This window comes from Buteo buteo, chromosome 20 (genome assembly GCF_964188355.1).
Source record: "Buteo buteo chromosome 20, bButBut1.hap1.1, whole genome shotgun sequence".
NCBI lineage: Eukaryota > Metazoa > Chordata > Aves > Accipitriformes > Accipitridae > Buteo > Buteo buteo.
In genome coordinates this window covers 28,011,977-28,036,799 of record NC_134190.1, presented here as the reverse complement: position 1 = coordinate 28,036,799, position 24,823 = coordinate 28,011,977, and the positions used below count along the sequence as shown (strand labels likewise).

Below are 24,823 nucleotides of genomic sequence, written 5' to 3'. Positions count from 1 at the left end.
CTTTGTATCAAATTGTAAGTCCAGTTGTTGTATGAAATGGTTGTTTGTTTTCTAGATAGTTTTAGGGAAGGTTGGTTTACCTTGCTGACTTACCTTTCACATAAACTGTCAAACAAGTCTCCAAACAAATGAAAGAAAAACACAGAAACCCCACTGTTTTGTAGACTGCCAGGGATATGAGTACAGCCTATATCCTGCATAAGGAGTCCTCTGTCTCTGTCAAAGACTTTGCAGAGTCACTATTTACATTTTGAAGTTTCCAGAGGCTACTAAATACTGCTCTTTCAATTGAGGCAGGGGAGGTCAGTTTGTTTGCTTGTTTTTTACTGATATTAGAGGTAATGACACTGCTGTAAACTCTGTATTTCCTATTATTAGTAATATATATTGAATATTTAATAAGGTACTTGCAAATTATAATTATTCAACAGAATTTATATTATGGCAGATATTTTAACTAAACTTGCATTTAGTTTCATGTATAATCATGATCTGTAACTCTTATGAGAATATAATAGTTGAATATTTCTGTACAATGTTTCAAGATTAATGCTGCCCTGAATCTTGAGCCTTCTTAATTCTACCCTTGTTTATAGTATTTAAATATACTAAGGCTATTTTTGTTTTCTCTTTTTTAAACTCTTTGCACTTAGCAATGTAGCAAGAAAGCATCAGCTTCATTGTTGTGGATCCTGAAATCATCTGGAATAATCGCAAACCGTCCTTGGCCACGGATCACTCTTACATTGACAACCACTGCTATAATATTAACTATGGCTGTATTCAACATGGTAAGGGAAGAAAGGGTAATTTTTCTTCGTTTTTTTTTCTCTTTTAATATCTTTTTTTGGTTCAGTATTTGTTTAGATGTCAACTTTATGGCCCATAGCTATGCCAGGAGCCTACATGTTAATGATTGCCAGAGACAGAAATGTAAAGCAGAGCAACAGAAAACATAGTGTATAATGGGGACCTCTGCAAATGGGCTGCTCAGCAAGAGCTCAGATCCTGGCTAAGTTTATTAAAGAAAAATGTAATTTATAAGGAATAGAAGATAGTTAAATCCCAGGTTTGAGTTGTTCAAATCCCTTGCTCATCTGCGCATTGCTTAGAAAAGCAGCATATTGCTCAAAGGATGAAGTATCTCCTTACAGGATGTGTGGAAGACTTTGTGCGAAACAAACTAAGCTTTATTCAGATTTGTGATGCTCCTCTGCTGATCACAAAATGATCATAATTTATACATTATTGAATTTCATTTGCTTGTCTCTTTTTGTAAAAGGAAAAAATTTCAAAAGTTACATCAAAACCTCAAAGGTACTGAACTACAAATTTGTTAGGCCTTACCTCTAATTTAGGCATTTCAACCTGTGCTTTTCTTTTCTCTCCTAATGGGGAAAATCCATGTAATTCTATTCTTTTATGACTATAGCAAATACAGAGTAGATCTGTCATTAGTCTGCCTAAAGACTGAATCTTAATGTCCTCATTTATTCTGAAGGATATGTTGTCTAATGGGATGAGCAGTATATGGGATCAAAAAACTTCCTTTGTTTTGCCCTGTTGGCTGAGCCTGATTCTGTCTGTAAACCTGTGAAAGTGTTCCAGCTCAGTTCTTTATCTGCAAAAAAGGAACCGTAATATTTATTTAAGTAATGTTTTCATTACAACGTGAATGCATAGATATTAGTCACATTTCAAGTGAGTGAGATTTGCACTTCAGTGCTTTTGAAATTGCAACTCTAGCGCTTCCTTGAGTTTCTGGTACTTTTGTTACTTGAGATTCATAAAGGACTTAAAAATTGATAATACCTACACTGTCTTATTTTGTTTTCCTACAACATTTCAGGAGACCCTTAGACAACCATTTGTTACAGTAAGTACTAAACTTGTCAGAATGATGTAATGTGGGATTTCAAATGTGAACACTTGAAATTTCTGGTAGAACCTTCTCTCCATTTTTTCTACCAAATGATCCTAATCTTGGTTTCTACCAAATGATCCTAATCCTTACTGAAAAGTAGATATCTTCCTTTCTTTCTCCTGCTTTTTTTAAGGAGAGGAGATAGACTCAAAAACAACTCCATGCTTGAGAATTTAAAATTCAGCTAATTGAATTTGGTGTTTAAGGCTGGTATGGAAAAAATTCAAAGAAGCAGTGGCTGGAAAATGAGAAAATAAGCTCACTTTTTAGCAGTGAAGGCAGTTAGCAGTGGGAACAAATTCTTCTGAAAAGTTGATTCTCCATCACTTCTTGTCCTTGTAGCTGAAGACTATATGCCCTTATGAATGATAACCTTTAGCCAAGCAAAAGTTACTTGGCATACTACAGGACAAAACCCAGAGATGGAGTAGCTTGTAAAATGTAGGTCAGATTAGACTTTGTCTTATTTTGAACTCTATAAATGTATAAGAAGAAATGAAATAACCTACTTGGGTTTAAAGTATACTTTGGGTTAGAGTTCATGCAACCATATGGTTATTTATTAAGTTAAAAAGTGTGAAAGAAGATATGGTCAGGAATTGTTTTTTCTTAGACTGAAGTTATACTATTGTGTACAGCCCACTTCAAATTTTGCCTTCAACTAGTAAAACACATTTTAGCAAAAAAGTTGTTCAGTACATCATTTTTAGAAAAAGTTTTTGATTTTATTGGTTCAAGTCCATTTTTGTGTGGACTGAATGTTACAGTAAAACTTAATAGGCTGTATTTTAAGCCTTTGTGCCTTATCGGTAATGACTGCAGTATTACAAATAATCATGTTCCATGATATTCATGAGATGATAATTTTAAGTACAATTCCCACCTTGAAAATAAACCTTAATAGTTTGACTAGCAAAAATGACTTTAAATGTGATTGTGAAATTTGCATTTCCTTAATATTAATAGCAAATTGTGGGAGAGACTCTGAAGTATCATTATTATATCTCCAAGCAACATGTACTTAATAGCAGAGGCCATTAACTGCATTTATTTCCATGAACTCTTTCAGAAGAAAAAGGCAAAATGTAGCCATTAAGAATTCATGGAGATAAAAAGCGTCTAACCATCCCACACCTAATAAATCATAATTAAGACCAAAATGTCAAATAAAGCTCAGTCTTTATGGTCAAGGGACATTAGAAAAGAGTGGGGGTGCAATTTTATTTCAAATTAGTTGTTTCAGCAGGCATCTGAATCTAGTCTTCACGTTTTAGATGTATATAGTCATGATCAGTGGAGGGAAGTTAAAAAACAGCTAATGTGACATAAGCATCAAATACTTCTTAGCTGAAGGGAGAGGGTGACTAATGCTGCTTCCATTGAGCATTAGATCTGCTATACAGAGTAGGGCAACAATCAATGGCTGAGGAAGACTTTTTTTCCAAGTTGACCTGCATTAAATAGAACATGAGAAAGTGTATTGCAGGGAACAATCCAGACATCTCGGAGAGACAGTGGGACTGCATGGCTGGACAGGGTTGACTCTTGGAAGCTAAATGAATGATGGTTTATGATACATCAAATGATTGTGCCTCACCATCCTCTGGGATTCATGTGATCTCAGTAAAAGGGGCACGATGAAAGAGTCCTGGAAGAGCTCTTTGCTTCAGTGGCTTCTGCATCAACTGCATGAATGGTTCTTGGCACAGCAACAGGTTCTCAGGGCTATACTGTCCCAGGAAGGTGCCCTGACTACCAGCTTTCAGAGTCAGGATGTTACTTGCTTTCCTGTCTGTTGTCCAGTGAATTTTGAACAACTGGACTATCTCCTTTGAAAGAACATGTCTTTAGAAATGTGAAGACTGACAGAGGTTTGAGTATTTCTGCTCCATTGTTTAATGTATGTCTATGAGCACGAGCTGCCATTGGCCCCATATTGTTATCCCTCTAGTCATGGCTGTTATCCCATGTTTTAATAATGACAAACATTTAAGCAAACCTGCTTCCAGTCTCATAGTAGAAAGTTGGTTTATTTAATTTACCTTCCTTTTAGTGTAGCTAACTCTGTTAATACAGTTGCTGACCTTGTTCAGTGCTGCATTTTTATATAGGCAAGCTCTTTGGCAGATACGCTGTAGTTATATGTCCCTACAGTGACTAGCACATTGAAGACCCTATTTTGGAGGGTGCCTAATGCATTTCTTTTAAGAAGAATAAACCAACACTGCCTAGAGCTTGACCTGGCTGAGGAGTTGGAAGGAGAAAGGGAAATGCACAGCTGCAGTCATGTCATTTAAGTGGCACATGCAGGACCCCATCACAAATCCATTCCAGATTACAGATAGAATTTAAGAAACTTACTAAAATCAGTATCAGTCTCGGTACACTGGACTAGAGGAGATGCACTAGCAGGTGAGATAGCAAGCACTTGGCTCAAACTGTCCTGAAATAATGTTTACAGCAATTCTGGTGTCATTCAAGTGCGTAGGGAGAGATAAGAGTCGTGCTGTCACACGATCGTTTGCTCCACAGTCCAGCAAAGATGAACCCACATAAGTGAACATCAGTCCATATGTGTCAAAGACCATGATGGTATGTGAGTCTGTAAAGGCCCAGCAGGCTCCTCATCTCCCTTACGAAATGCTGCTGGGAGCTTTGAACAAGGCAGTTGCTTGCCACTGCATATTGCCTCTGCAGGGAGGCTGGGACTTGGATACATGGGGACACATAGATAATTATGCATTTTCACTTAGCACACAAACTTTTATTAAAAATGAAATGAAATTATCAAACAACTTGAGTTTGATAAGTTTGACTGTTAACAAGAGACACACCACAGGACACCAAATAACGCAGATGCATGAGCACTTGGAAGCTAAGAAGTCTTGTACAAACCCAGAGACAAAATGCTCTAAAAATCATATTCAGTGCAGTGCAGTACTCTGGATCTTCATCATCCTTTTCCAACTTACCGATGTCTCAGCATCACCCTCTTATTTACTCAAAAAATCCTTAATAATCTAGATAAGTACTTAGCGTTCCAGGCTCTCCTTAAACTTCTGCTTATGAGTTTGTGAAGATGAGGAGTGATACCAGAATTTGCGATTCTCTATTATTCTTGGGGCATTCAGGTGAGGGTCTGGGGATAAATTCCTGACTCAGCTATCAGAACAACTACCATTCTTCAAATGAAGCAGTGATGCACATTTTGAGAAGAATGTTCTCCTCAGCCACACGGATATTTGGAGAGTTGGTAGAAAAATTTATAACTAACAAGATGAGTCCTGCATGTTTGACTTAGACGTTCAAACAAAAGAGCAATGCTGAACAAAAACATCATTACTTCATTTTTTTTGTTTTAAAAAAAATGCAAAACCTGTAGTTCAACCTGATAGCAGACCTGCATGCTTCTGCTATACTTAAAAGTATACTCTTCTCACTCTATCTTTTGCTGAACAAAAGAGTAGGGCACAAACATGAACAATTTTGTTTACAACACCACTATAAAAACTGTAGACCATTGTGTCTTGAGGAGATTGCATAGCTCTTCTGGAACGGTGGAAAATTAATTTAAAGTATAGTTGCGTGTTCATATCAGGCAAGGAGGTAGTAGGGAGAGAGAGGGACAGTGACAAAGATGGTTTTTATACTCGTCTTTGTAGTCCATTTCCAGTGTAATTTTGTATAATAAAGAAGAGAAAACAGTGAAGGGATCAAATTAAACGTAAGCTGTAAATTCGGTTGAGCTGCATTTTTTGGTAGCACGCCAGACCTTTGTTTTTGCTACTTAGGTGTTAAGCACAGCTCTGCTCTGGAACCGCTGTTCCTGGAGCACCTACTTCCTAAAGACCTTACCCCTGGTCTGCGGGGTTTCTCGCTCGTGTGCGAAAGCACACTTGTTAGTGTTCTGAGGGAAGCCTATGCCTTCTTTTTGCATAGAAGATGACAGTAGTATTTGTCTTTACAGATGGCTACTGCATGACATCATGCTACCACAGGCTGATGACCACAGTTGAACTATGTGTGGTACTTGAATCAATTAATTTTGCCTTTTACTCTATGATTCCGTAGTTCAATGGAGGGCTATTTCCCAGCTCTCTCCCTCCTGCCCACCTATCAAGGGGTCAACCCATTCACACAGTAACTATTGAAACTTTGCATGTTTTATTGTTTATTCCATAATTGTATAATTCAATGTGCATTTGATTAGTGCACTTAATATTAAATTTTGCCACCTTTCCTTCTTCTCAGTAGGATGCTATTTTATGCACATTAACATGGAAATCAGCAAGCCCACTTGCTTAGTAAGGTGAGATACCACCCATCCAACTTGGCCACGTTTACAGGCTGTCGGACCATGTTCATTGTGAAGCCTTAGTTCTGGTGCCTTGTGGATTGTACAGAAGGATTGAAAGTACCTTAGTGAGAAGGTTGGCTTTGTTCTTAGTAAGGTCTAACCTAGTGTATTACATAGTCTTGTGCAGATTCTTGGTCAGATAACAAGCGAAATGCACAAGCTTGCTTATCCCATGTTGGGGGGGAGGGTCTGTCACCACATGGTTCCTCTTGAAAGAAATAGCAGCACAGCAGGTATTGTCCTTGTGTGAGGCAAAAAACTCACAACTGAAGATTGCAGATTATATGAACACAAGAGAAGAAAAAGCTGTTAGAATATATGAAGTTAGAATTTAATGGTAGTGTGCTCAGATGTTCCGTGGCAAACATTGGTATTCATAAAAAATATTGCTTTCATTTGAGTCATTTGAGTAGGTGTGACTGCTTAGTAGGACTGAGCTGTCTCTTACAAAAAAATACTATGTTGAAGAACAATATATATCTCTGAAGCGTGATAGCAGATGTAGATAACTGATGAGAGACAAGAAAGACAAGTACAAACACATCATTCAGAAATAAGTGTTGTTTGGCTCATGGGAGATGACAACACTGCCATATCCTTTTTTTTTCCTTTCTGTGTTTATTTATGTATTCACAGATGTGCCACATTTCATATAGCATTCTGTGTATACAGGTAACTTTTATAGGTCAGAGATGCCCTGTACAAACCTCTAAAACAAAATTAAAACGCTTTAACAGAAAAGAAAGGGTCTAATATATATACATATATGTATATATATAATATAATTGTGTTTGAGTTCGTGGTACATAATCTTTTAGTCTGTGGATGTGTGTGGGATGGGATTCTGAAACTAAATACAGTTATTTCATGTTAGCAAAAAAAGTAAATGCACCATTAGTGGAATGTGGAGACTCTCTTTGCCCACCCTTGGCAAATGACCTGGTTAACAACACCTATTAAGATGAGAATGTCAGTGTAAATAGTTGGGGACAGGGAGGGGGATTAAATGCTTTAAAAAGCTGTCTGGAGGGCATTTGCCCCAAACAGTTCCTGTTAAAGAGGAAGTCTGACATCAGCTGGGTTAAACAAACCAAGGCACTTCAAAGGGAATTTGAAGCAAAGTAGGAAACAGCATGGAAAAAAGTATAAAAGCAGCATGGAGATCCGTAACAGGAGGCAGGGACCTACGAGTCCGGCAGTGCCCCCAGTCACCCCTCCGGCATCGCGCCTCGGCCTCGGGCAGTGGGAGCAGGCCCCCCACGGGACAGGAGGTGGTGGGACGATGGCGCGGAGCACCCGCAGGGACCCACGCCTCGGCTCTGTCCCCACGCAGCAGCTCGCCCGGCGCTTTCTCACCAGCTCGGGCGTCTACGGGTCGTGCGGAGCAGCGCAGGTACCCGTAAAGCTAGAGCACCTACCTCTCCTGCGCAAGTAGGGTAACCCCCACTCCCAGAAGTGGGAGAGTGCGTGTTTAACCCACACAGCCTTTAGAGTTCTGCGTCTGTGCCTGATTAGAGCTCTTCGGGATCAGTTACAGAAGGATGTTTCAAAATGTGTAGGTGTTTATTAACATTTTGTAGGGTCTGGTATTGTGATTTATCTGTCGTATTACTGATCCTGATCCTGAATGTATAGTTCACTGACTGTGGGTTAATTATGTGCAGTTGCACATAAACATTCAGAGCAGCGTGTTTGTAAAGGGAGACAACCTGAAAGTGCAAACAAACAAAGGTGAGCCCATTCTGCATGTTACTCCGCAGGTCGTGCCAACTTCTTATAAAGCAGTCTTGGTAACAGGTGGCATATTGATCACCTTCATGAGCGCGTAACCGGTCCTGCTTCTGCTGAAGGGGTGTTACGTTGATACTGGTTTCAAACTCTTCTCAGCAGCGCCACAAAACGTAGCCAGGGGCACTGACCATGGGTGGTAGCCTGGCAGGCTGGATAGTCTTTAAAAAAAAAAAAAAAGACACTGTGCAGGTAGTACAGTGTAGCGTTCGCTACATGTCAAGGTGCCACGATTAGACCACTGGTCGGCCCGGACCAGGGAAAGAGACAGATAACACACACAGTGTGAGCGCCAACTTCCGCCTTTTATTGCGCAGTTAATTCCCTTTATACTAACAAGGGTAGGCGGGATTACAGGTACGTCATAAGGCTGCGACTAACCCTCCAACTTTCCATGACATCACGAGATCTTCCAAACGCTGAACCCTACAGTACAGCACTGGGAAAAATTGCTGAGGGGGGTTGTGGGGCTCCATCCTTGGAAGTTTTCAGGACGTGGCTACAGAGAGCTATGGCTGACCAGATCTAGTGTTAGTAAGGAAATCAATAAACGATTTTGATTGGATTTGGTTACTCTGAGTGAACTGAGCAGTTTTTCTCTGGGGCAGTAGGTAAAGATGGCGATGGGAAAAGAACTTAGAGGTGGGTTACAAACTGGCTGCGTGCAGAGAACAGCGGGTGAGAAGGAGGCAACCTGTGGAGCTCTGCAACAGTCAGCCCACTGTGGATTTTCATATAGAGCATATGAGAGGGACTGTGAAATTCGCTGATGAAATTAAGGTGACAGGCAATGGCTGTGAGGGGAGGCTTGGGATTTTGGAAAGGAATAAGTCAGCTGAGGATTGGAGTAAAACAACTAGGATGAAATTTAGTACAGAGTGCGAGATTATGGTTGGCCTGAGAGACCAGTGACAAGAAATTCTGATAAAAGTTGGAAAATCATCAGGTAGAGATGCCATGATTTCAGGATTTTGATTAATTATGTGGGTTTAATGACAACTCAGCTGAATGACAATAACCACCCATGTGACTGCTCTTAACTCATGGTAAGTATAAACCACATTTAGCTAAGTGAGCCCCAGTGAAGGAAAACTACCTCACATTTGCTGAGCATGATGTTAGGGGTTGGGATTATGTCATTGTGCAGCAATGTGTTAAGCTGCTGTAACTTCATGATCTGTCTGAGCCCCACTTGCGTGAGGTATGGTGAGTTACTAAGGTTTTGTAGCTGTGAGCAAGGGAGCTGTCATTCTAGGATGTATGAAAACATATTTTCTGTAGAATTAGTATTAATGCTATTGCACAACTCACTGATAAAATCTGGGAAGTGTCTTTACAGTTTTAGTCACCCAGAAGGTTGAATTGAAAGAGGTATGTACAGAGGGTTACTAGAATGATCAGAGGAATGAAGAGCTTGTTTTCTGGGAAGAAACTAGAAAAACATAGATTGCTGAGCATAGCGAAGGCTGAGATGGCATTAAGTGTTGGCAACGTAAATATTAGGGAGAGAAAGGAGCTATCTGAAAGCTAAAGGATGAGATTAGCACAAGAAGGAAAAAAAACAGGGGAGCTGGCCATGAATACTGGTTAAACTCAGAAACAGTTTAAGTGGTGAGATTCAAAGCAGTGGAATTAATGTATTCAAATTGAAGTTATGAAGAAAGCACTGGGTCAGTACATCAAAGTGTACTGTATGGTGGTAGTTACCCGTGACATCGACTGGCTAAATTTGATGACCCAGGAGATACTGGTTCCATTCTTCCGTTTCAATAACATTAGTACCAATATTATTGTCATTGTTACTATAAGAAGGATTACATCTGTGTAAACTAACTTCAACAAAGACATCTTATTCTTTCTTTAATTCTTCCTGTGTTTAAATAGGAGGTTCAGTTGAGGTAAACCCAGGGATTATTCATATTGAATTTATTTCATCATCTCTCGTGTGTGAGCTTCTGATATGTGAAAGTAACATAACAAAGAGCCTTTGGTCTTTTATTCAAATGGAAAGTGTCAGATGGAGGTTAACAAAGTTGTTTTTGTCTCAGCATGCAGGAACAACTAATCAAGTGATGTCATTTTCCCTTTTCTATTTCAATTTGCAGTGAAATACCAAAGTTAAATGATTACTGGCAAGGCTTTCTCCACTTCTTCATTTCTCTTCTCTATTTTGACCTTAAACAGCTAACAAGGTAATGGATTATATGTTGTTTTTTCTCTAGTTTTTCCTGGATAATGCTGTGAAAGCTTTCCCCTCAGTTCTTAATTCATCAAATGCAAGTTTTCCTAATTCAAGTAATCAGACACGGTGGTGTATACAAAACAACTGTTTTTTCCTACCGGTAAGTTCATTTTACATTTCTTTGTTTGTTTACAACAATTACAGTAAATTGACTGTTGCTGTATCTGCTTGAAGTTAAACACCCACCAGTTTTTAGGACTGCAGCAAAAGCTTAATGTTTTTTCAGTCATCTGCAACTGCATTTGAAGGAAGTGGGAAGTTAGAGGAGGTTAGTACTTCTGAAAATAGAGGTTTTAATGAATGTCAGATTAAAAAGCAGGAAACAGTCTGATAACTAAGAAGCATAGCTCACCCAAGCCTTTTTGCATTAGTCTGAAAAGCTGAAAGGGTTAGAGAAGGATTGAAGCTACAATACTTTAAGCGTCTGCTAAACTCGCAAATTCTTTTGTTAAAAGCATGAAATTTCAGTTCCTTCAGTTCCATTCCAGGAACTGAAAAATCTATTTGCAGTGTTGAGCACTCAGAAACAATAGCCTTGAATATATTTAAGTTACAGTTGGAAGAAGTTTAAGGTGGCATCTTCAAAAAGAAGCTTCATAACCTGGTGTGGCTTTTCATGCAGGGTTGCCTACAGACTCATTTCCTGATCTGCTTGTTGCTTACTGGAATCTTGCATTGCAATACACAATATCGGAGTCTACATTCTTAAATGTGTGGCTGTGCCACTCTTCTCTAATCCATTCACCCTTGTCTGAAATTTTAGCTGAAATTTTCAATCTAGTCTTTGTATTCCTATGGAACACTAGCAGAGACTGTCTATTCCACTTGGAAGTTTCTTGGTCTTTGTCAAACTGCATCCAGTTGTGGATTCGAGACGGCCTTTTGTTTGCTTGTTTCTTTTTGGAAAACTAACTTCACGAGTAGAATGCCTTACAGAGTGAAAAATGGTTGCTGCTTCTTTTACATAACACTGAATTTGGAGTGTGACCTCCTGTGGAATGCAGCCGTCAGAGTTTTATTTTTGGTGACTCTGAACAGCCGTTATTTCTATTTCTTATTTCAAGCAGATCTGCAAGTAAATTACAGTAACGGCAGAGATTCAGATGGCAGGTCAATTCTGTCTGATGGGTACAGTGAAAAATATTCTTCTCAGTGATCCTCCAAAATTAATATACAGTGATTCAGGTCCTGTCAAAAGTACTGCCATCAACAAGTCAACCATAATCTGCAAATAGCATATGTAGAAATAGAATGCTTTGTAGTTTCAGAAAAGGTAACTTCTGTACAAGGTACAGGACTGTAATTTTCAGGAAGCATCTTTGGCAAAGGTGCTGTATCCTAAGGACCAAGATAATGTTTCTAGTGAGAATGTATTATTTCTGTTTTAGCATTAATTTTGATGCCCTAATCCATTTCCAGAAAGTATCCAGAGAAAATATTTTTCGAGGAATTTAACTTCAGCCATAGATATTTTTGCTGGTATATATGACATCGGAAAGAAAAAGGTTTTTTTAACAATTAAATGTATTCTTATGTAGTCATAAATCAAGATTTGACAGAAGGATGTTGATAATTTTATATTCTTCATGTCTTAGCCATATTTCTACAGTTTGTAAAATTACATATCTATGAGGTTCATAACAACTGTGTGTATTGCATCAGTTTATAAACACTGCAAATATAGACAATGAAATTACTGTTTTCAGATCTTTAGACATTTTACCTTGACCCGTATGCTACTAATATGTACTGGGTAGTTATTCAACTCCAGCATGAGTGAAAACCATACAGTGGCACAGGAATAAATCTTCTGTCAGTCTGCTGGCAGTAGGCTCTCACATTAGACTTCAACACCAGTAGCAGTATCCTGTGTATAGGCACTCCTCGCTACTGAAGACAAATAAGTCAAAAGTGACAAAGGATGAAAATTAGGCAGCATAAATTAGGTGCATAATCTGGATTCTACTGAGTTTTGGGTGAGTTGGAGCCTAGTAAGTAATAGGGTCTATTTTAGGAAATACCGACATCTCGTTGTTACTATCTGAAAGTCATAATGTTGCAGGTACTTTGATTCTTTACATGTTGTGATATATTCTGTGCTTAAGTGGTCAGTCAATAATTTGTTTTAAACTGGCCAGGGCATCTTATTATGTATGATTTCCTACTCAATAGCCAAATTCTAAATATTTTCCATTTGATTTTTCTTTTCCAGTATTTTATATACAGCTGCATATTAGGGCTCATTTCCTGTTCCGTTTTCCTGAGGATAAATTATGAGTTGAAAATGGTGATAATGTTGATTGCATTGGTGGGCTACAATGTTATCCTTCTGCACACTCACGGGCCTATGCTGGATGACTACAGCAAATTTATGTATGCAATGGCACCTCTCAGAAGGTAGGTGGATAATTCCAGTCCTTCTGAAATTAATAGAAATTAAATACTACCTATGGCAATTCTTAAGTCATGGAATGGATTTTTTTTTTTAATGTGTTTGGCTACATAATTTGTAAGTCACAGTTTATAATCATTGTCATGCTGCTGTTACATGATTTAATGTCACACCTAAGAGCATTAGGATAAAATAAACAAGTGTGGGCAAGGTGTTTAAATCACGTACTATAGCAAATAGAGTATGGTTTAATTTGCATTTTTGTAATAAAGAACATTAGGAAGAAGTCATCATTAAGGTTGTTAAGGCCTAAGGCTGAATATAATTATGGCTGTTAAAGCATATTTGCTGCAAGCCAAAGAAAATCAACTTTCTCAGAACTAGTATATTGTCTTAAAACTTTACAAATTCAGTCTTAGCTATTGAAAAAAATAGTAGACTTACACTTTGGATGTTTTTTTGCTGTGCTTGCAAATTTGTATGTTAAATTTTCAGTGAGACTGCTGAAGTCTTTGTTATAGGTGATATTACAAAAGACCAGAATTATTACTCTAAGTATTGCTGTGTAAAATGTTTTTTGTACACATGTAATTTCTACCTCATTTTCAAAAGAAAAAGGTGATTCTCTTCTATGTAGGCTGAGTGTGCAGTGCATATGCCACAACAGAAATACTGAATATTCAGAGTAGAGTTTCAGTATCCTTTTTCCTGTGCTCTAAACTGCTTGAGTTCTTTAGGACACAGAGACAACTGTGGAAAAGGATCTGAATTACAAAAAGTGCATGTTTTCTTTGCGCTTAAATCTAAAGATTAAATAAACAAGCCCAGGTCTTTGTGTTTCCATTACATTAGTGGAAAGGATATCTCTGTGATGATACCACATGACAGGTTAGAATTAGCATGTGCTTCTGGCAGCCTTGGTTTTGCCAGTCAAGCTGTGTGTTGGTATTTTCCTTCCTAAATTTCTCGTCAAGGTTCTTCTTTCAGTGGCATCAGTAGGAGAGTGCTAGTGTGAATTGTCTCCCATTACCTCTGGTGTCTTTTCCCAAAACAGAGATTTTAATACAATCTGTACAAGATCTAGTTTGTGCCTCCTGTAATTCTGAGATGAAAAGTCATCTTGGGAATTGGGTGCTTTAGTTTCCGTTTCTTCACATTCACTGGATATGGTCCAGCTCTCCATTATGGAGGTAGTGTTATTGCAGAAAAAATCTTTTTTTTTCTGTTTAGAATATACAGAATATATAGAATGTTCAGAATTCTGTATAGAGTAAGCACCAAATGCTCTCCATTTGTAAGCAAACAAAGATATTATTTTTGCTAAATCCTCATCTTAGTATTGGACTTCAAAGTGCAGGCACATTTGCACAGAATGTAGTAGAATTAATTAAAACTTCATTATGGAAATAATAATATTTCATCAAAAAATAAAGTATATCATATTTAAGTGGTCTTAGTTTACATACTGGAAAGTAGTATAAATTGCAGTTTTATTCTTGTCCTAAAGTAATTTTGTTTTAACTTTTAGGCAGCTTGCTTTACTTACGTTTTTATTTTATAGGCCAGGAATACTGAAAGACCTGAAGACAATGGGCTCAATTTCTTTGTTTATATTCTTTGTCACGTTACTGGTTTTGGGTAGACAGGTAAGATGCATACTTCCCTTCATCTGCATTAGTGGACACAATGCCAGCCTCCACATGCAACCTGCCACCCTCTCAAACATTTTTCAGGTTTTCTGACAAACACCTTTGTTCTATTCTGCCCCACACCCTTGCAAAGTATTGTCAGAAGCATCTAAAAAGCTATTTTCTGTATTACCTTCCAATATGCCCTTAAAACTCACCAATAACTGTCATTGAGACTGTAGACACTATGCTGATGGTGTGCTGTGACTATTGCTTGTCATGCTGACCAGTATTGTCTCATAGCTTCCTAGTGTGCTCCCATCTGTCTGCATCCATCTGCTGTCTCCCTAGTTGCTTAATTACAAGCTATTTTCTTCGCAGTTATTACAATTTGATGCAGACACAGAAACAGTGTAGCATGCACACAGAAGTGTACCCCATGCTGAGGCCACAGTTGCACTAAAACTATGACCCCACAGGAAGCTACTCTTTTTATTATCCAGTTGTGCTTTTTCAGGACAAACGTAATATCAATGGTCTTACTCTCTACAAAGGTGAGGGCAGGTGTAAGGGCAGTTCTTTCTCTAAATCCTCGGGTCTGTCCATGATCCATGGCTAAAAGCTGCAATTCCAGCTGGTCGTGCCAGAAACAATGCAGTGCGCAAGGCAGGGCTCCGAGATGGAAGAGGCAATCCGTGTGAGATGTTATGAACAGCCTGTACCACCATCGCCTGCAGCCTTGGGAAGACTGTCTTTAAATCACTCATTTACATTACAATTCCCCAAAACATGACTGTCATTTCAATTGCCAAGCAGGCCCCGCAGGTTACTAGACAAAAAATTCTTATCTGGCAGCTTTTCCAGTATTTGCTGTAGTGGGGAACATCCTTCTTGAGTTAGAAATAGCAGTCTTCATCTGCCTTGCTGCCAGCACCGTATTAGAGTTTGCTCATTTGATGATGGTAGCAGAGTGAGGCTGGAGCACAGCTACTTCCACTCAGAAAGAGGGATAAGTACTTCAGCACGCCAGTTGAGAACCTTTAGTCCCTGTCAACCAAGGTGTCAGATGAAGGCAGGGGATGCAACAACAAGGAAAAAGGAGAGAAGGAATGTCATCTTCACTGGGCAAGGAGAGCATTTCTTTGGGGGTTCAGTCATGTCAACAAGAAAGTTGCTTTTGCATACAGTAACAGTGTGTGTGTTGTTCCCTGTCACACCAACTGAAAAATGATGCTGTAATGGAAAAAGTCTTTGTTTTCAGAACTGTAGTCTAGGATCTTTGTTGTGATGTCACTTGTTTGAGGCTCGTCAGTCTTTTGCCTTTGATTTTTCTGCTAATTTATTCTCCATTAAAGAAGGAGGAGAAAACCTCTGTGTTTTCAAACTGTCTAAATGATAACTAGAAAATGTTATGCACTAATTTTAATACATACCTGGCATAAGACCTGCCATTTTAAGTTACTGTTAGTGATACTGACTTGTAGCAAATGCTTGGGAAAAGAATAGGGGAGGAAGGGAACCTGCATAGATTGACGCTTCCAGGGACATAGGCTTCCCGCCTTCCGCCAGTCGGCATTTCTGTGGCAACGTTTAATAACTATTGGCTGCTCTGCTTCCTGTTACACTGTCTGATCCCTTTTTAACCCATTTGATCTTCCTGGTCTTCCCAACACTGTCTGAGAATGAATTTCACAATTTGAGAAAAAGTCACGTGGAAGTGTCCATCTTCTTGTTTTTAAGCTTTCTGCTTGCCACTTCCATTGAGTGGCACTTGCAGAATGCTGTCAAGCCATCTTGGCAGTGTAGGCAAAGTAAAATTCTTCCTTACCCTTCTTCCAGAGAGGGTAATATACAAGTAATTTCTCTGTTTGCTATTGCATTTTTCTACTTTGAAGATAACAACATGTCTTTTCTTTTCTCTTCTCTTAATATCTGATTATTTTAACAATGCTAAAGATAATAGCCACTGATGAAAAGGGTGCTCTTTCCATTTCCCTTAAGCTGGCATTGGTGCTTCTCTGTCCCCAGAGTGAGTAAATAGAAAGTTAATCTAAACAAAAAGTGAATGCTTTCCTACAAGCCTAGCTCTGTGAACCTGCTCACCACTGGTCAGAGATGCCTGTCCAGATGCAAAAGCAGGAGGGGGGATGTGCGTCTCTGGTTGAACGGGGATGAAGAGAGAGCAAGCTAGTATATCATTATGTGTTTTATGAGCCAACTTAATTCTTGGGTTCAACTAATACTTTCAGCTGCTCAACCAGCATCCCTACCGAAAGAAGTAGGCCTTCCTTCAGCTACTAATTCTTATCCTTGCATCTCTTCATTTGTACTGGCACAGCTGCCTGCGGAGCTGTATAGTAGCTGAAAATAGGGAAATGATCTGGCTTAAAAGTTAACCCTGGAAAAATGGTTGATTTTCAGCCAGATCTATTTCCTGATTTGGTTTTATGGTAGGGCTGCAGCAATGCTTGTGCCAAAAGAATGAGCATAGGATGGGAGTGAGCAGCTAGCAGTGAGCTGGAGAAAGTAGAACTGCTTTTTTTTGATGGTCATGCCAGTGTAGGCTACAACCATTCCCTGACACTGAGATCAAGTGACACATTTCACTCTGCATGCATGCCGTTAGAGTTATTGAAAATAGGCTGGCAGCAGGCAGACGGTATGTTGAGAATGGCGACTCTTGCACCCTGCCCAGGCATTGCCCAGGTGTCGTGGTTTAACCCCAGCCAGCAACTAAGCACCACGCAGCCGCTCACTCACTCCCCCCCATCCAGTGGGATGGGGGAGAAAATCGGGAAAAGAAGTAAAACTCCTGGGTTGAGATAAGAACAGTTTAATAGAACAGAAAAGAAGAAACTAATAATGATAATGATAACACTAGTAAAATGACAACAGTAGTAATAAAAGGATTGAAGTGTACAAATGATGCGCAGGGCAATTGCTCACCACCCGCCGACCGACACCCAGCCAGTCCCCCAGCGGCGAATCCCTGCCCCCCCCTTCCCAGTTCCTAAACTAGATGGGACGTCACATGGTATGGAATACACCGTGGGCCAGTTTGGGTCAGGTGCCCTGGCTGGGCATGAGAAGCTGAAAAATCCTTGACTATAGTCTAAACACTACTGAGCAACAACTGAAATCATCAGTGTTATCAAGGTTCTTCACATACTGAACTCAAAACACAGCACTGCACCAGCTACTAGGCAGACAGTTAACTCTATCCCAGCTGAAACCAGGACACCAGGAGAATGCAGATTGGTATGCGCTAGACTGTGTAAGGAGTGTGCTCACATGTAAACGCTGTTGAGAGTTAAATCTCTCTTACAGCCCAGTTTGTATTACCAGTATTGACATAAACTGTGAATTCCTTTCCCACCAGTACTTAAAATTACACTTATCCCGTTACTTTGTAGGCTAGGTGAATATTTTGTTTTTCCTACGATTGATTGTATTGTGTTTATCCACACTGAACTCCATTGGCTGTTTTACTGCCCAGATGTTTATGGCAACTTCCCTCAGCCGTGAAAACTGTTATCTGTAGTCTCTCTTCTGTTTTTTAGTGAGCTTTTGTTCTGTGAGAGAAACCTTCTCTTCTTAGATAATGTAGTATTTTCAAGAGCCTCTTCTGAAAGAATTAAATGAAAACTTATTTCAGACTTCACTCCTATTCACATGACCATTGACTTCTTCATAACAGATGGAGGCATGTTTACAGAAGAGGTGTCAACTCATCCCCATTATATCAACTTTAGCTAATATGTCTAAATAGTTCTTTTCCTTAGCATAGTTTTTTCTGAAGTACCTTGCTCTATTGTTCCCAGGGTCACCGCAGTTGTTTTCTAAAGATTTACGTTATACCTTTACTATTTGTCAGCTGTCTGATACTGTGGCTGTTTTGAATGCTCAGGCTATCCACCACAAGTTTCAGACCAGCAGCTTTTCATTTTGGTTACTTTAGAGCTGATGACTTCTTGTTGATCAACTTCTTAAGGTGCTGATGCAGTTTCTCAGACTTGCTGTCTGTAAGTAATGGCCGTGAGGGGGAATCTCCTTAGCTCCCTCACCTGAATGAAAGCCCATTAATTTCTAGTGATCTTACCTGCTTTAGTGCTGCCTTTGCTGCCCCTTTGCTGAATGCCATAGCATTCATCTCCCCGACTGCAGAAGCCTGTGGCATAGGCAGCTACTTTTGAGCTGTTTATCTTGACTTTCTATGTGACATTCTTTCAGTGAGGAGAATTAGTTCATTGCCTCACTCAGGCAAATATTGAAAATAGACCCAGGTGAGTGTCCCACTAGAATTTAAAAATATAGATAAACCTATCTCTGTGTAATCAATGAGACATGAATCAGTTCTTGTTGCACTTAACTACTTTTGCCTAAGAAATTACCGCTGATTTGAACCTCTGGGGTTGCGTTGCATTGCCTTGCACAGATGCATGGTAGTCTCTTGTCCTGGAGGAAGCCGGTTGCTCTGTGGTGCCTGGAGGAACACAGTGTCCTTCGTCCCTCCTTGGGTGTTCCACTATGCTCACCCACTGGGAAGTGCTGTTAAGTGAAGCAGCACAAGGTGAAGAAGGAAAATTTTGTATCTCAAGGATCTTGTGCCTGCAGATGTATAAGAGCCATACTGAGATATTTTAATTCTGATACGTTGAAAAGGTTCTGGAGATAACATGTAAAGTAGGAAACAATCTTGGTTTCCATATGACTGAAAGGCTACAAAGATTGAACAGGATCTTTAATGACATGTATACAAAATTGGCTAGATCATACAAACAAAAAAATCCATGTTTTAAAGTAAGTTTTAATAAGGTAGTGCTTTTTGTTTTTAAAAGTCTGACTAGGCATTTTGAAATATGATACATTGACTTTTTAATTTCAAAGCAAATTGTAGAATACATTTTGCTTTATTTTTTCTGATTTCTGAGTTCCCTTTGCCATTTTTTGTGGCAGCCTAAATTTCATTCAATAAATAATAAAGCAGTAAATAAATTATCTGTTTAAGATTAGCTCTTAAAGAAGAAACATATCTTTTTGAAGACTTCAGCTTATCTAGCACCTTTTCTTTTCAATATAAAGCTGGTACAATATATATGGATACCGAATTTCAGCTTTATGCCAGGCATCCAGTTTAGTTTTGTCAGTTTATGCAAATAATTTTGACATCCCAGGTTTTTATTGGATTTTTTTCTGCATGAATACAGTTGGTGCCATTTGAATTTATCATCTATGTGGGAAACTTAAATGTATAAATGTATAATATACATATTTAAAAGCTTGCCAAATCATTTTAATACCATCTCATTTCAAATTTCTACTCTAGCTTTGGCTGTGATCTCAACAAAATATCTATGAATCATTTTGAGCTGTGACAGCTACTGACCAATCAGAAGGACTACTCTCATTTTGGTGTGAATGCTTACTGGCTGCTAATAATACTAGCTAGCATTTTTAGGTTTTCTCTAAGAAGATTGTCATCATAATCATGTTCTCCTGGTTAATAGCATAGTCTTCACTGAGGCTGCATGATAGCGTTAAACCATTGGATTACTACTGTTGTACTGTCCCCTTTTTACCAGGCTGACTGCATAAGTTCAAGTTGGTAAAAGTTAGGGTCTTCCTGAAATGCCCGTTGTTGTAAGTGCAATCCTACACTTCAGATAAATAAGACATCATATTAAGTTGCAAAACTGTAAATTGTTTCCATAACAGTGTTTGATTTCTGGAATGAATTTCTACTAAAGCCTGAGAGTAAATAAATAAGTCTTCCATTGTTTAAGGCACCTTGCAACTTTATTTTTTTCCTGGGCCTTTTTATGGGCCTTTTTTTGTAGGGGGGCCTTATAAGTTTGATGAAATGTATGTCACATAGTGTGTGCTTGGGGTTTGATTTCTGTGGGATCTGGAATTGTACTTGAGTGGCCAAGTAATAGCCTTGCAGGGGTGGTGTACTGTGCTTATTTTGTCTCTTAAACCTGTACTCCAGCAGGACAAGATGCCTATTGTTTCTTTACCTCTGTGTCCTCTTGTAACAGAATGAATATTACTGTAGGTTAGACTTCCTGTGGAAGAACAAGTTCAAAAAAGAGCGGGAGGAGATTGAAACCATGGAGAACCTAAACCGGGTGCTTCTGGAGAATGTGCTTCCAGCCCACGTAGCTGAACACTTCTTGGCAAGAAACCTGAAGAATGAGGTCAGCCATCTCTGTATATCCTCTGCTCTGTAAGAAAGCAGCATATTCTCAAAATACCACTTAATGCTGATTTGAACAGTAGGTCCACACAGTGAGAGTATAGATTTACAGTCACTTTCATTCCCCCATACCTACCCGAAAGGCTTGCTTTACAGCACTGAATGCACCTTAGTACCTTGAAGTGAAAAATGTGAAATTATCTTAAGTGGCAATGCACTTTGCCTTTCGAAGGAGGGTAAAAAAGGGTAAGGAGGAGGAAGGAGATGGTTGAATCAACATGGGTTTAAATTTTAATCATATGCATTCAGATACTTTTTCCTTTGTGATCAGAGTGGGGCTGCATCCAGGTTATGAATTTTCTTCTGGTGACTGGAGACCTTGCTTACTGGAGTGACAATTAACATTTTCCCTGAAACAGTGGCTATGTTAATTCTGGAAAGAGGTGCTGAACACTGAATTACCTGTTTACTCACTGCTTATGGACCTAATTCAAGCACCAGAGAAGTCAACTAAAGACCCCTGTTGACTTTGGTGGAAATGAGATCTGCTCCTAATACTGCTTCCCAGTTTTAATAAAGCAAAAAAGGATGAAAAAATAAAAGCATTTGGAGAGAGTAGCAGTTCTAGAGATCTTAAATGGAATAGTTTTAATTACTTGTGCATACCAAACAATTGTTGCAAAACTGACAAAAGAGGCGAGAGGGCAGCTTTAGGGATTAATTTTTGATCTCCTGAGTCAAAAAGGACGATGTCTTCCCTTTCACTGTGGTTTGCATTAAGCAGTACTAATCAGTACTTTATTTCAGTACTTCAGGACTACCTGCAAATATTAATTTGGTAGCTAATGTCAAATGGAAACTGCCATGGGGTTCCTTTGAATCCTGTGAAGACCTTGGCTGGAAGCCACGTTGGCTCAGCTCCAGTTCTCAGTTCAGGCATTAAACACAGCAAACCATCAGGAGATTGCTTTCTCATTTATGTGCTATTCCATCTTGGCTCCCCAGCAGAGCAACACCATCTGCTTACCTTTGTATTGGCAACTGGATTTATATTGTCACCCCTCAAGATTCTTAGGTTGGAATGAGCTTTTGTAAATTTAGTGAAGAACAGAAATTGTAATGTGCTGAGCTGTCCAGTCTATCATGTCAGATGAAGTAAAAATGATTTGACATGATTTTAGTGGCATTGTTTAAAAAAAAAAAATAAAAAATCTTGAGTTGTTTCTTGTTTTATCTGTAAACACAGTTTTCAATGAGGGAAGAACCTTTCAAGTCCCTGGGAATGTTCAGGAATATAAGCATCTGTTGTATCTTCAGATTTGTTTCAGTGTCAGCAAGGATGTGTTGAGCCTTAAAGGACATTCTGTATGTCTGCATGTGTATACACCTAAGAATATGTTAGGAAAGATCAAGCCTTTGTTTTCTTTGTGTAGATATTTAGGTCAACAGATACTGAATTGAAATTTGTCCATGTTTTCCTTAGTTGCAAACATTCATGTTAATATGGTTTTATGTATATTCTTTTCTGTTTAAACCAGATTTTGAGATGAAAATTAATCTAATGGATGAATAGTCTGTTTCAGAATACCTACTTCTCTTAGAATTTTATGCATGCAGCTGTATGGAGAGAAGGGAAGACAAAGTGTGCTGCTGAAGAACAGGCAGCAGAAATGAAAGGGGGAAAGATGAGTGGATGAATGCTAACTGGGAGTAGTGAGAGTGTACTTTTAGGTGGTAACAGGATACACATTGACTAATGCTGATAAGATAAAAGCAAAGTTACTTCAGAGCAAACTGTAATAAAGGTTTGTTTGCTTTACCAGAACCTCCGGAACCGGATTTCTGCTTATAGTCTGCATGCTGGGTACCAAAAAGGGTACTTCCCAGTTGCGAGAGAGAACGATAGGAACAAATATAAAATGAAAAGCAGGAAATGGGCCAGGATTAAATGTATCTGCACCTGGCTTGTGCAGCCTTTTCCTTTGTGCCGTTAGCATCCAGATCCCCTATTAGTAATAAAGTGCCCAGGAGCTTTTGTGCTGCAAGCTAACTGGCAAGCACATTACTGAGCAAGAGGAATCCTGTTTCATTAGCTACAGGAGGGAGCCAGCACCCTACTTAGAGCAGAAATTCTGCCCCAGAGAACATGACCACCATACCCTTCCAAGAGGTAGGTAGAATGGGACCGGTTTGCCTCCTCCATCCCGAGAAGATCTCCAGGCACTGAAGAAGAAGGGGGGACAGTAAGGAGAGCCAACCAGCAGAAATTCACATGTTATCAAAGGGAGGAAAAAAAAAAAAAGGGGGGGGGGATTGACTGCAGGAGACAGGATGATTTTATTTTTGCTGAAAGAAGCAAAGCCGTTCCTTCCTGGAATGATGTTGCATTTAATTTTCTGATGAAACATTTTGGAGAGTACTGTTTCAAGAGAAGTACTTGTAGGAAAATTAAGACACCCAATTGCCACAGCCTTTATTATTATGAATGATCAAAATAAACAAGCCGGGAATGCCTCCTTAAAATTCTCTGACATTTATTATGACAGCCACAATTACTACTCATCTGGTTATAAACTGTGCCATTTGTTGTTGTTTTCATGTTGGCACTATGCTCTAGAGCATTAGTGGGGATGGCTGTTGCCCCAGTATTAGAGGGGAAGGAAGAGAAATGGGACATTGTTGCTGAGCTTCAGCATATGACAAGTGTTTACATACAATGTGTTCATTTATTTTTGAGGTGGAGGAGAGGAAGGAGTGATAAGTCTGGTTATAGAAAAAGAAGATTTGTGTCTGTCATTGTAACAGTCAGGCGTGCAACCTGTTCTTACAGGTTGGCTGTGCCCATACTGGGTGGACAACCAGCAGTGTAAGGCACACTGACCTTCCCGTGTCACAACAGCACTTCTATTTGAATGTCTGCTCCTGTCTTTGGCTCAGTCATTTTTCTCTTCCTGATGCTTGTGCATTGTGCAAGTTGCCATGACTTATTCTGGGAAACGCTTCTGCTTTCAGGGAAGACAGCAAAGGCACTTCCTAATAGCTAAGTAGGGCTCCATGTTTAGTGTCTGTAAGACAGACATTTTTTTCAGTGGCACTTGCAGTAAGACTGGAGTTACCACCCGTCAGCAGTCCAGTCAGCTGGAGGGCCCAGGCAGTATCCTGTGTCAGATACTTAAGCAAAAGTTCGAGGAACAGCTGAAGATTAATGTGCTATTCACCCTTCTGCTTTTTCCTGTAAATGTAAGGTCATATTTTGCTTCTGCAGATGCTTTTTATACACCTCCTAGTTAGGCCTTTTTCTAGTATTCACATAAGTATTCAGGTTTTTAACCCTCTAAGCTCTTGTCTTTCATGTTGTTGAATAGCAATGAAATACACATTTATATATCTCTTACATAAAATATTTTTCCTTTTTCTACTTTTAAATGTCTTACTTATCTTATGGTTCCTGTATTATGAGGTGGTAAAATGAAACCATCTCCTACCATCTCTGCCTCATATTATTCAGTAATATCATATGTGTGCAGCACTGCATAGTTGGTCTCCTTTTCCTGTAAGGGATCATTTATAGCTCCTAAGAGACCTGTATTCTTATGACGTGTAGTTACATTCTCAAATGCACCTTCACACAGCATTAGTTTCCATGTACTATTTAAGATACAGCACTGTCCCAGTATCACCTCTGTGCCTAGATTTTGTTTGTGTCACAAACTTTACATCAGTAGTGTAATTCTGGCATCTTTTACATTCTCAGGATGCAAAATCAGTAGGATTCAATAAGGCAAATAAAACAGCTGTGATCTAATGTTTATCTGGTAAATTAAACCAACTTTTTTCTACTAATTAACAGAATCCCTAGGACAATAGAATTGTGTATTAATATTAATTATTAACTGTACTACTAATTTGGCTGGATTTAACTTACTGGATTTTTCAAGTTCATAGGAATATGAACTTTTTTTTTTAAATATTTGTCTCAGATGTATACAACTTGTTTATTTTGTCAGGTCAAGTTTCAAAAGTATATGTAATAATCCATGTTTTGAGTATTAATTATTTACATTCTGCTATAAATACTTTTGTATCTCCCTGCAGTCTTTTCTAGAACACTGTGAATTTCCTCTTCTGTATTACCAAGGCCCTGTGTTTGTGATGCAGTCCTCTTAATAACCAGGACCATGTGTGTGGCCTGAATTCCTTCACCCAAAATTGAAATCAAGTTACAGGGAAGGTGACTTGAGGAAGTAGAAGGAAAGCTGAGTTAACCACAGAATGTAATCTCTGTACCTTTTCTGC

At 39.0% G+C, this 24,823-nt stretch overlaps 1 protein-coding gene across 4 annotated transcripts in view; it reads left to right on the top strand.

Annotated features, from left to right (window-relative positions):
• Positions 1 to 24,823, top strand: part of ADCY2 (adenylate cyclase 2) — a 196,326-nt gene that overhangs the window by 157,318 nt on the left and 14,185 nt on the right. For all 4 annotated transcript variants that reach the window (XM_075052496.1, XM_075052495.1, XM_075052497.1 and 1 more), the window contains 5 exons: positions 654 to 791; positions 10,292 to 10,411; positions 12,524 to 12,708; positions 14,265 to 14,349; positions 20,370 to 20,528. In XM_075052496.1, the coding sequence (XP_074908597.1) occupies positions 654 to 791; positions 10,292 to 10,411; positions 12,524 to 12,708; positions 14,265 to 14,349; positions 20,370 to 20,528 (687 nt within the window). The remainder of the gene's footprint in view (positions 1 to 653; positions 792 to 10,291; positions 10,412 to 12,523; positions 12,709 to 14,264; positions 14,350 to 20,369; positions 20,529 to 24,823) is intronic.